Source organism: Patella vulgata, chromosome 3 (genome assembly GCF_932274485.2).
Source record: "Patella vulgata chromosome 3, xgPatVulg1.2, whole genome shotgun sequence".
Lineage (NCBI taxonomy): Eukaryota > Metazoa > Mollusca > Gastropoda > Patellidae > Patella > Patella vulgata.
The window spans coordinates 43,528,855-43,540,510 of NC_065881.2; the positions used below are offsets into that span (position 1 = coordinate 43,528,855).

At 36.2% G+C, this 11,656-nt stretch overlaps 1 protein-coding gene across 1 annotated transcript; it reads right to left on the minus strand.

Moving 5' to 3' along the window:
- Nucleotides 1-252: 252 nt before the first annotated feature.
- Nucleotides 253-11,330, minus strand: LOC126815224 (uncharacterized). The gene is made up of 3 exons (XM_056099258.1): nucleotides 11,154-11,330; nucleotides 2,323-2,695; nucleotides 253-813 (listed from the first exon to the last, which is right to left on the minus strand). The coding sequence occupies exons 1-3, from the start codon at nucleotides 11,328-11,330 to the stop codon at nucleotides 338-340; spliced, it is 1,026 nt and encodes a 341-aa protein (XP_055955233.1). The 3' UTR covers nucleotides 253-337.
- Between the last annotated feature and the right edge of the window lie 326 nt (nucleotides 11,331-11,656).

The window sequence follows — 11,656 nt, forward strand, 5'->3', positions numbered from 1 at the left end:
CATCGATCGGTTTACATTGAGTCAGATAAGCTGATGCACCTTGGTTACTACCACGGGTAGTAAATGATTGGGGAGAAAATGCCTAAAATGTATTTTTGCGCCAAGACAATAAATCATTCTAACCCAAACTCAAACGACCACAGTTGAAATGATATATAATCATAAATATGATACGTATTACCTATAGATTATTGGAAAATTAAATCTAAATTATATTCCGCCATTTACAATATGGAAGTAAATATAACAATATTTTACAAAACAAAATTCTTTTTATTAATATTTAGTACATTTTTGTTTTCGCCTGTTTAAAATTAATTTGTAAAAATCTGAAAAATTAGTATTTTAGATTACATTTCTTGCATTCACTGGGACATAATTGTGGTCCCATTGCACAATAGAATGGACACGTCATAGGGCATTTATGTTTTAAAATCTGAAAGGGTGGAAGAAGCGTCACCTGTGAAGAGGTATTTGGGTGCTGAATAGGAACAAGTGGAAAAAAAGGTTTCTGGAACGGTGGAATAAATGGTGCCTGGTTGGGTGGAACATATGGTTTCTGGGTGGGTGGAACATATGGTTTTAGGGTGGGTGGAACGTATGGTTTCCGGGTGGGTGGAATGTATGGTTTCTGGGTGGGTGAAACGTATGGTTTCTGGGTTGGTGGAACGTATGGTTTCTGGGTTGATGGAATGTATGGTTTCTGGGTCGGTGGAATGTAAGGTTGTGGGATTCCAGGAACAACTCTGGGTTCTATTGCCACATCAGCACAATTGATAAAATGTTCTTGCTTTTTACTACCAGGGTTCTGTGCTGTAAATAAAAAATATATTAATTAGTTTTTACGCACATCTACCTAAATTACCTAGGGTACATTATTTGGTTTGGGCGTCGCAAGGATAATCCTACGTTAGAGTGGTTCGGAGTTTGAAGAGAATCCAACAGACAGACAATATTTTGGGGCTTATATTAACATTATATGATATGGCTTACCATAAAAACTTCATACATCAACAATGGAAGTCTGGCCACGTGTGTTTAACGTCCACTCGACGCCCACTAACATTTATGTTAGAATAATAAGCATTTTTAGGGTTTGGTACAGAATTTGTTACCTAAATATAATATTTGTATGGCAAATTCTGTTCTATGGAGTACCATTTGCAACACATCATTTGTTCCAATCAAACATTCAGCTGGACATTTCCATATTCAGTTTTAGACTAATAGTGTACAATTTAACAAAGATTAAAAAAATGTATTACAAAATGTTTTAATGTAAAAATTAGTAAATACGTATGTCCAATGTTTAATTGTCAGTGTATCTTTACGCTTCCAGGCAAAAAGTTTCCAAAGGTGAATTAAATGAAGCCATAAAAACGTTCGCGATGTGTATTCATTAGGCCTATAAAAATAGTTGAGAACAAAAGTTTGAAGGAAATTTTGATGCAGTCTTTATTATTTTCCATATAAACCCGAAATATTTCATCAAGATGATGTTGATAATGGTACTCCATACAAAATGTCTGAAACTAGTCCCTAGTAAAAAATGGAGGATATTTGAAAAAGAAAGTTTGATTATATGGACTTGTTGTGCTAAAACAAAGATAGTTTTCAAAATTTGAAGTCTTGTTGGTTGTTGTGGGTATATTCAGGCATCTATGTGAAACTTTGTGATTTCCAATGTCGTGTTGTTTACCCTGTAGCTGCGCAGTGTTGGATGGTATATTTGCTTCATATTTTCCGAAATTACAAATTCCAAAGTCATTATTTATAACTTTCATCCATTTTTTATTGTTCAGTGTCATCTCAAGCACATTTAGATACCAAAATACAGGCACTACAAATTAATGTTGTGAATGATTTTCTGTGGACCCCCCCCCCCCCCTCTTCCAGGTGTTGTGACGATTTTTGTCACTTTACCTTGCCCTTAATGCCAGCTATATGAACCTCCCAAATACAAAAATACAAATACGTTTTATCAAGTGTTCTAGAACAGGTAATCAAGCTCTGTGCAGTACATGACACCCCCAGTACTATCGTTATATGGCAAACTAATTCGGTTTCAACGCGTCCTGAATTGTTTCAATACGAAAGGCGTCCAATAACAAGTGCCAGCGATGCAAATTTGCCTATATACAAAAACTGTTATTGAATGTACTATATCAGGTTAGCTTGTACACGTCATAACTTAAGCTATATAGAATAAAGGTTTGGAAGTGTATTTCAGAAGATCGGGGTACCTGAAAAAATGTTACGTCCACAACAATAATCACCAACAGAATCCACAGTGCAGCTTCAAAAAACAAATATTAAACATACCTGCTTCGTATTTCCATTGAAAAACACAATGAGTACATGTTAGAAATGGTGATAACACAAGTTCAAAGTTGAAATCTCTTCCTGGGATAACTTGTATTTTAGTCTGACCTGCCGTATTGGCCAGCAGATTTCTGTTTAAACATTCTTCTGTTGCTATAACTTTGGGGTTGTTGGTGTCACAGACACGAAACTCAAAGTTTCCTCCATGGTTGGCCGTAAGTTCTACTTTAATTTTAATAATCTGGCCTTGTTTATATCTCTCCACTATAATCCCTTTACCGTATTTCCCTCCTGCTTCGTGGTCACGGGGTTGAGGTTGGTCATAGGGGTCACCACAGACACCACATTTACCATTATTAACACCCCATTGGTGCTGTAAGATCAGAATATACAACAATAAAAACCTTTTAGGCTGTTTGCTGAAAGCATTCTTACTATGTTTGATTCCCCTGGTAAAGTATTATATTAATTTGAGGTTTTGTAATTAAGAACTTCCAATTTGATTGTCCATTAGAATCGACACTACTGTATTTTATCAACAAATGTCCCGTGCAAAATATAAGAAAAGAATCACGTTGCCAAAAGTGGGAATCGCACCAAAGTGCAAAGGATGAAAACCGCGATACAAGATATCCATAATCTGGGGTAAATAATTAAAGTCTCATCGGAATCAAAGAATTCGTATATATCATGGAAAAAACTGTTGGATGGAACTGGCCACAGATTTTAAAAAAATAATTCTCCAAAATGTAATTTTTTTGCTATCTTGAACATCAGATTAAGGGGCCTGGGTTAACAGTAATACTGATACAAATTGTAAAACTGACAAATGTTCTTATAATTTATTAAAAATAAAACCGAAGAAATGTGACATCCCCAAACTAAAATAACGGTAAGTGGTATCTCTGGCATACAACAATAAGCGGAATCGCGAGCTCTATATTCAGAGTTGCGCATCTATTTTACACAAAGCTATTGACCTCGTCACCGAAATCTTATAAACACTGGCCAGAGTTTTTGCAATTTTCATTCAAATATTCTGTGACTCTTTGTCTAGTGCTTTTTCTTTGAATCATTGTCGTTATCACAACAACTTGTTATTGCGCTACAGGTCAGGGATTTGTCTAATTAAAAGAAAGAATCCTAATCATACTCGGAGTTATTGTGTCTGTAAATGCAACCCTGTAAAGTATCCACAGATGTCCGTGGCTTGTAGACCAATCACTTATGCTGGTAGTCATAAATCCATTGCTTGGTACCACTATACTTTTTATACGCATCAACAATATACACGTATTTCTTATACCCAATATATTTTATATATTTACTTTAGTAAGTAATGACACTTGTTTCTAACATTGTGCCAGTCACCATTAAAACGGCACGTGTTATGTATTGTATGATTTAAAATGCACTCTTTAAAATGTCAAAATAGGTTATGTTTGTTTTAGGGAAATCACATTCAACAATATTGATCAAATAAAACGTACTGTCGTTATAATACTTTGTGAAAAAAGACCCTTTAATAACCCATCTTATGTCCATTCAAATTATATTTGGTGAAATAGATCATAATAGCTCATTTAATCGCTTTTACAAAGGTTTAATTCTTAATTTGATTTTAAATTCTTATTGATACCCGATTACATCTTGTCGAAGTGTTCTAAATCTACATTTGGTTTGGTAAGCGAATTTCCTGTTATAGTCCGATTTTGTTACATAATTCTCATCAGTCGGCTTTTCGGGTAGAAATCGTGGAGTAAGCTTTATTTTGAAGCTTTTTGATGTTTAATGATAAAGAAACAATGTTGACATTTTTTGTGAGTAGGTCTTCATAGTATGGGAGGCCATTATTTGAGAGTGACCATTTTGCGATAATATTCAAACGTATTTTTTTTATTTTTACCTTATTTATAATGTTATCGACATATCAACTGTGATTTGGCAATGTATTAATATTGGAAGAGGTCGTAACAATATTTCAGATTTTTTCGATCACTTCATGAAGATATTTCCAAGATGGCGGTTATTTTTGGCGGGAAAATGATCACATGTGGACCTATTTTGCATATTTCCAAGATGGTGGCCATTTGGTGGCGGGAAAATGGGACGATGTGCTGATATTCATTAAGTGGTCGTCTTTGGTGTCAATATATATCTTTTCATGGGCACAGATTCCATTTCTCACAGGTACAACTGTGTAAAATGATAACATGTTCATCTATTTTGCATATTCCCAAGATGGTGGCAATTTTTGGCAGGAAAATGGGACGGTCTTCTGATATTGATTAAGTAGTCGTCTTTGGTGTAAATATATCTGTTTTCGGGTCGCAGCTCCCCCCCCCCCAACTTTCGGGCAAGCTGACTTTTCGCGCAGACGGGTAAAGTGAAAAAAATGTTTTATTTCATAAAGTGCCCGAAATTTAATAAAACACTAATTTTACGGGCTGGAATAGCAGTAAATGCGTTTGCGGCCGTCAAATATTCCAAAAATTTCTTGGGGGGGGTCCATACAAGGTCAGCTCCGCTTCTTCGCCTCTCGAAGAAAACCGGCGCCGCTGTCTGTAAACCTGAAATTTTTTCGGGCATTTCTAGTTTTGCTTCCCTAACTGTCATCGAGCCCTAATAAAACACTAATTTTACTTTTCTTTTAATTGAATACCACGAATTTGTACTGAGTTGACTGGAGCCACTTTACTTTGTGCGACATTTTTCGGGCATCGATTATTATTTGTGAATGCAGCTGCAACATTCTGATTGGATGGTTGGAATTCATTTTGCGGTGGTTAAATTTTCAAAATTTTCTCTGGGAGGGTGAAGCCCCCATACCCCGCGACGACTGATTGGTTGTTTGGAATTCGGGTCAGCCAGGCAGGCTAAATTGGACCAAATTGAAGTTGCTGTATTCACAGGCTGGAATAGCAGGAAAAAGCGTTTGCGGTAGTTAAATTTTCAAAATTTTCTCCCAACGGCCCCGTCTCCGTGGACTGTAAACGATTGATCTTAATTAGCCTATATTAGACCACTTTGAAATTGCTTTGTTCACGGGCCAGGCAGGCTATATTGGACCAAATTGAAGTTGCTGTATTTAAAGACTGGAATAGCAGTAAAACGCGTTTGCGGCAGTTAAATCTTCTCCGAACAGTCCCGTCTCCGTGGACTGTAAACGAGTGATCTTTTGATTGGAATTCGAGTCAGCCATCTTAATTAGCCTATATTAGACTACTTTGAAGTTGCTTTGTTCACTGGCAGAAATAGCAGGAAAACGTGTTTGCAGCCGTCAAATATTCCAAAATTTCTTTTTTTTTGGGGGGGGGGGGGGTCCACACAAGGTAAGCTCCGCTTCTTTGCCTCTCGAGGAAGACCGGCGCCGCTGTCTGTAAACCCAAAATTTTTTCGGGCATTTCAGGTTCTGCCCCCCTAACTGTCATCGAGTCCGTACGCCTATGTGAAAACGAATCACATTTTATGTTCAGCTGTCCCCTATACAGTAACATTAGATCTACTTTTATCAACAAACATCTAAAAGCAAATTCACAACAAAATCTTGAGATTCTCATGTCAACTAAAAATCCATGTCAGTCGCCAAGTTTATCTATTTTGCCTTCAGAAAGAAAAAGGTCACCCAATGCAGTTACATTATCCCTGTATAATATACTCTAAACCGGAATTACTACAAATACGTATTATATTGCACGTTTTCATTTATATTTTCACTTAACCTCGATGAATTGGTTGATATTTTGTTATATTAATAACTTTAATGATTAAGACATTCCTAGTATAGTAACTTATTATATCAAAGTCTATGACAATTGTGCACATTGTATGTACATGTATGTTCTATGGGTCTCTGACCTTGAAAATGAAATAAACAAACTTTAAATAAACTTTAAATAAAAAATATTGCCTGTCGGTTATAGATACAAAATTAACGATGGTTAAAAATGTGAGACTTACAACTTTTGAAAAAGGTAATTAATAAATTAAAAAGTAGAACAGAAATGTATGATATTAAATATAAAGCGGTATACAAAGAAATAAAAACAAGGACTGTAAATGAAATAGTAACACTTCGTGGCATAGATTAGAACTGACGTAAAGCTGCGTGTGGAAGGAGTCGTCCAAAGGAATGCTGTTGCGAACAAATTATATCACCAATTAAACGACGACGTGACCCGTCATCAATGATATCACTGCCATCACCATTGAAAGAACTGGTGGCAGTGATGTAAAAGCGCTTGGTGTGGTCGTGGCAGGAGCATGCTGGGCGCGTGTCAATGTGGCGCAAGCCCCACGCTGTCGTTATGCTCTCTTCCAGCCAGGAGACCAAGTGAATAGCCTTTTCTTTTCCGGGAAAATTGATATCAGCTCAGTGGTCATCTCGGGTCAGTAATTTTCATCGTTGGATAATATACCAAATGGGTCCGACACGGTATCGGCTTCCAGGAATATGCTACAAGCTAATAGCCTACGTAGCTGAATTTGACGCAGGAACGTTTAAATAACAACGACAAGTAAATATATGATAATACGTTTAGAAAACGTTCTGCCGACTTGAAAATATGCTAAATTGATCATTGATCATTTTACGCAGTTGTATATGGCAGAAATCGAATCTGTGTCACCGAAAACATATATATTGACACCAAAGACAACTACTTAAACAAAATCAGCAATATGCTAAATATGTGAACATATGATCATTTTACATAGTTGTAAATGTCAGAAATGAAATCTGCGTCCCCGTAAAAATATATATTGACACCAAACACTACTACTTAATAAAAATCTGGACATGTCCCAATTCCCGCCACAAATGGCTGCCATCTTGGAAATTTGCTAAGTATGTGACGATGTGATCAATTTACAAGGTTTTAAATGCCAGAAATTGAATCTCCGACCCCGAAAACATATATATTGACACCAAACACTACTACTTAAATCAAAATCTTCACATCGACCCATTTTCCCGCCACAAATGGCAGCCATCTTGGAAATAATGCTAATTATGTGAACAGGTGATCATTTTACAAGTTCGTAAATGTCAGAAATGGAATCTGAGACCCCGAAAACATATATATTGACACTAAACACTACTCTTAAACAAAATCTTCACATCGTCCCATTTTCCCCACTAAAGATGGCCGCCATCTTGGAAATATCATCATGAACTGATGGGAAAAAAATTGAAATATAGTCATGACCCCTGTGAATACTAATACAGTGCCAAATCACAGTTGATATGTCGATAACATTATAAATAGGGTGAAAATAAAAGAAATAAGTTGGGATATTATCGAAAATGGCTACCCTTAGATAATGGCCTCCCATACCATGAAGACCTACTCAGAAAAAATGAGAATATTGTTTTTTGTCAATAAACATCGAAACCTTCAAAATAAAGCCTATTCCACGATTTCTACCCAATAAGCCGACGGATTTACATTAAGGATCGGACTATTAGGTGTACACATTTGACAGTTTTCTAATTGATTTACGGCAGTGATTTTTTTGCATTTAGTTGTGCTTGAATCTGCGTTCTTTGCCTTGATGTATTCATTGGCGTTTGGAAAATGGAAAATCTCTTTTAAAAACTTAAAAGTGTTCCGAAACCGCTTCTATGTTTGAAATAATAGAGTAATTTAGGTGATTTTATATCTTGTCCCCTTTTGCCGTGCTGGAGGTAATAGAATTTAGCCATAATACTTTGCCTCAGCTTACAAATGCATTATTTAAGAGTTAAATCTGTCTAATGCCTAATGCAGATCTTTCGTTTGGCCTCAACTGTTATATAAATCATTAATTAGACAGTTAATGATTTAATTTAAAACTGGATAACTGAGACTATGTGGCAATGATAATCGAGACTACACTATTATGCAAACCCGAATCAACTAATTCGATAGAAATTAGAAAATATTCCCTTTTCATTATCTAATTTTTAACTATACCAAGCAGCCAAAGAAACGTAAGGTTGGTATGTTACTCTGAATAAACGCATTGCATAAAACTTGCCAAATGTTTTTATTGTATATTTGTGACCACATCTCAAACTTTCCCTGAGCAATAAGGCTCCTTCCCAAACACAGAATTGAACCCAGGAAATGTTCTCAAAAACGCAACCTGACTTATGGAACGAGGCTCATGGGGAGGTCCAAGCCTAATGGTTTAGGATGGAATCAGCCTGAACCAGCGAGTGGGTCCTGTGGTGATCCAAAATCTTGGTCCAGGGAGAGGAGGCGGCATCACAGCAGTGCGCTACATCGATCAAGCTCTCAGACTCCACGTCATACCACATTTCGCACGTCATCGAAAAAACGTATTCCAGCATGACAACGCCCGTGCCCACACCGCCAAAGTTACCCGGGACTTTCTACAGCAGGACGGTGTCAACGTTATGCACTGGCCAGCCCTTAGTCCGGACTTAAACCCGATTGAACATCTTTGGGATGAAATTCAGAGAAGACTTAATAACGTCGTACCGAGACCAAACACAGCCGATGGGTTGCGCCAGGCTTTTCTGAGAGTGTGGTTCCAGGAGCCAATGACGTTCATCAATCGTCTGGTCCACCCCATGTACAGACGCTGCGCTGCTGTTATTGACACTCGTGGTGGACACACCAGATACTGATGTATAGACTGTGTACAGACTCTAAACCTTCTCGTAATGTCTTGGAATTGTGATGAATTAATCACTAATGTGTCAACATGCTGTTCACAAAAAAATTGCTTTGATCCATTTAGTAAGTCGTTTTCTAGAATGATTTGATTAAAGTACCTCTCTGATTTTGAAATTGTACTGACGTTTTTGTTTACTGTTTAGTATATTAGAGAGAGAACTGTCAGCTTTTTGTCTAAATCCTACATAATGCGCCTTTAATGCTATTTTGCAAGACATTTTCCATGTTTTACGCGCCTGTGGTTGTATTAGGTGAACGCGACATTTAAATCCTTTCTTATACCCGAACTGGACATAAGATTTTAAAAGCCGTCAAATTTCTATTCTAGGGTCACACGCACAATGTCGACTGAAAGGTGTCTATCAAACATATTCAAGATATATTGTTTGTATGACACGGTGTCTTAATGGATGACATTTGGCTATTCTTTTGGGACTTATTATTATGAATCTCATTAAACACATAGCAAAAAGACTCATACATATCGTCGGTGTAGTGTCAAAGGGTTAAATTTAGGAATTTCAAAAATTTTCAGGAGACACAAAAAAGCCATCTCATAATTTTACTGTTGTGTCCACAGTAGTGTACCTAACATATTTAACCCTCTATTTGGTTATCTTTTGTTTGTCAACGATGTTTTCATAAAATAATTTTTGTACTTGTCTGAATTCGAGATACAACCTTTTGACACAGTAAAGCTGACATCTAAACAGGACATACAACATATTTATAAGAACACTTATTAAATTGTTTAAAAAGTTTAATAGCAACAAAACCAGTGACTGTCTGACAGAACAGACAAACTTGTTGTAATTTTGGAGTCTTCTGGATTGATCATCATACCTGTTCATATCCATACGCCATAACAGAAGCTTTCAAAATTATTTTTTATGTCATGAATAAAACACAAACAAATCTAATTCCTCACAAACAAACTTAGAGGGCGCTTAAAGAGGGTTTGAATGTAAAAGATTATCATAAAATGTATGATATGGTCTAGGAATAACATGTTTGAGTTCAATATGGTTCCATTTAAATTGTTTGGGTTTTAAGGAAAACTTTCTGAAAGCTTATACTTTTGGGATTCTTAGTGAAATAAAATAAACCTACCAGGTAAATTTTATATGGAAAGAATATGAAACTTATATATAAATAAATGGAACCTTTTTATTTGGTGTTCTTGATTCTTAGTTCTTAATTCATAGTCCTTAATTCTTATTTCTACAATCAAATTAAACAAAGGTCCAATTTACATATCTGATATGACTAATGTCGAAATACGAAACAAATGAAGAAATAAGAATAAGGACTATAAATTAAGAAATAAGAATTCAGAACACTGAATAAAGATTTGCTTAGTCTCCCATATAAATGCATGTATTCATTAACTATTTTTCTGTGTGTTCTTTGCAAAAGAGATAGAATCTTTTGCATTTCAACATTTCCACAAATGAAGATACATCCTTTGGACACATGATACCTAGAACAGTTCTAATTGGTGTAGAGATACACACCTTAGACAGAAATGTGCATATTAATTAGGAGAGTTTAGAAATGCAAAAAAAGTGTATTTGACTAATTTCCTCGAAATAGACCCTTTTGACGATATATATTCTTCAACTGGATAAGTTCCAGGTAGAACTATGAATATTTTGCTAAGCATGATTTACACAAAAGTACATAATAGGGAATGGACAGATACCGGATTTTTGGAATATTAATCGTGGAGTAGTACGCGACAGTTTTTAATACATGTTAGCCATGTTAGCAAGTTTATACAGAACTAACCAATACATTAATTTGGACAAGATTTCGTTAATATTGTAAACAGTTTTAAGCATAGGGCGTGGGCGGGGCGGGGTCACTTGTAGCTGAGACATATCAATCAACAAGAATATGCCAGTAGGAAAGGTAGTAAGTGTATGTTGTTTTGTTTGCGCATTGCGGGGAATTTTGTCAGAAAATCAGCATTTATATGCTTTCAATTCTACTATCCGAACCAACATCACAAACGGGTCCATAACTCGAGAATTGTGATACTTCATTTTCAAGCTAGAAGCTAAAAGGGTGATAACAATTCATGTTGAGAGTGTCGGTAACGCACTTTTGGGAAAGTTATAGGCTGGAATGAAAATAATAGAAACTTACCCCTCTTCCACCACAGTATAATGCCATATCATTATAGTCATGAGGAGTTTTATAGCCATATCTCCACATGGTTGCGCGACCTACTGGTCGGATCAGACGACCATGTCCAAGAACTACAGCCAGTACACATGCTGTAATCAACAAATGACCGTAGAGTTGGTGGGAATCACGCGCCATGGTCAGCAACTTCTTGATAAATGAAAAAGAATGGAATTCTTGATATCTGCCTTTACCGACATTTTCTGTCAAAAAGATAGTATGGTCATCTCGTGATCTACATACAATAAAATAACTATCTTGAAGGGATTAGCATGTACTAAATAAATATTTGTTTGAATGGGGTGTGTAGTCCACACCTTGTGGGTATGAATGTTTATAGAGTTGTGTATAATACAATGAGAAGATGCCTTGACTTGAATACAGAGCGTGATGCCTTTAAAGAAATAACAAGAATCAAAAGGACTGTATGTATTAGAGGTGTTTTTGTACGGTGTTGTTAACTT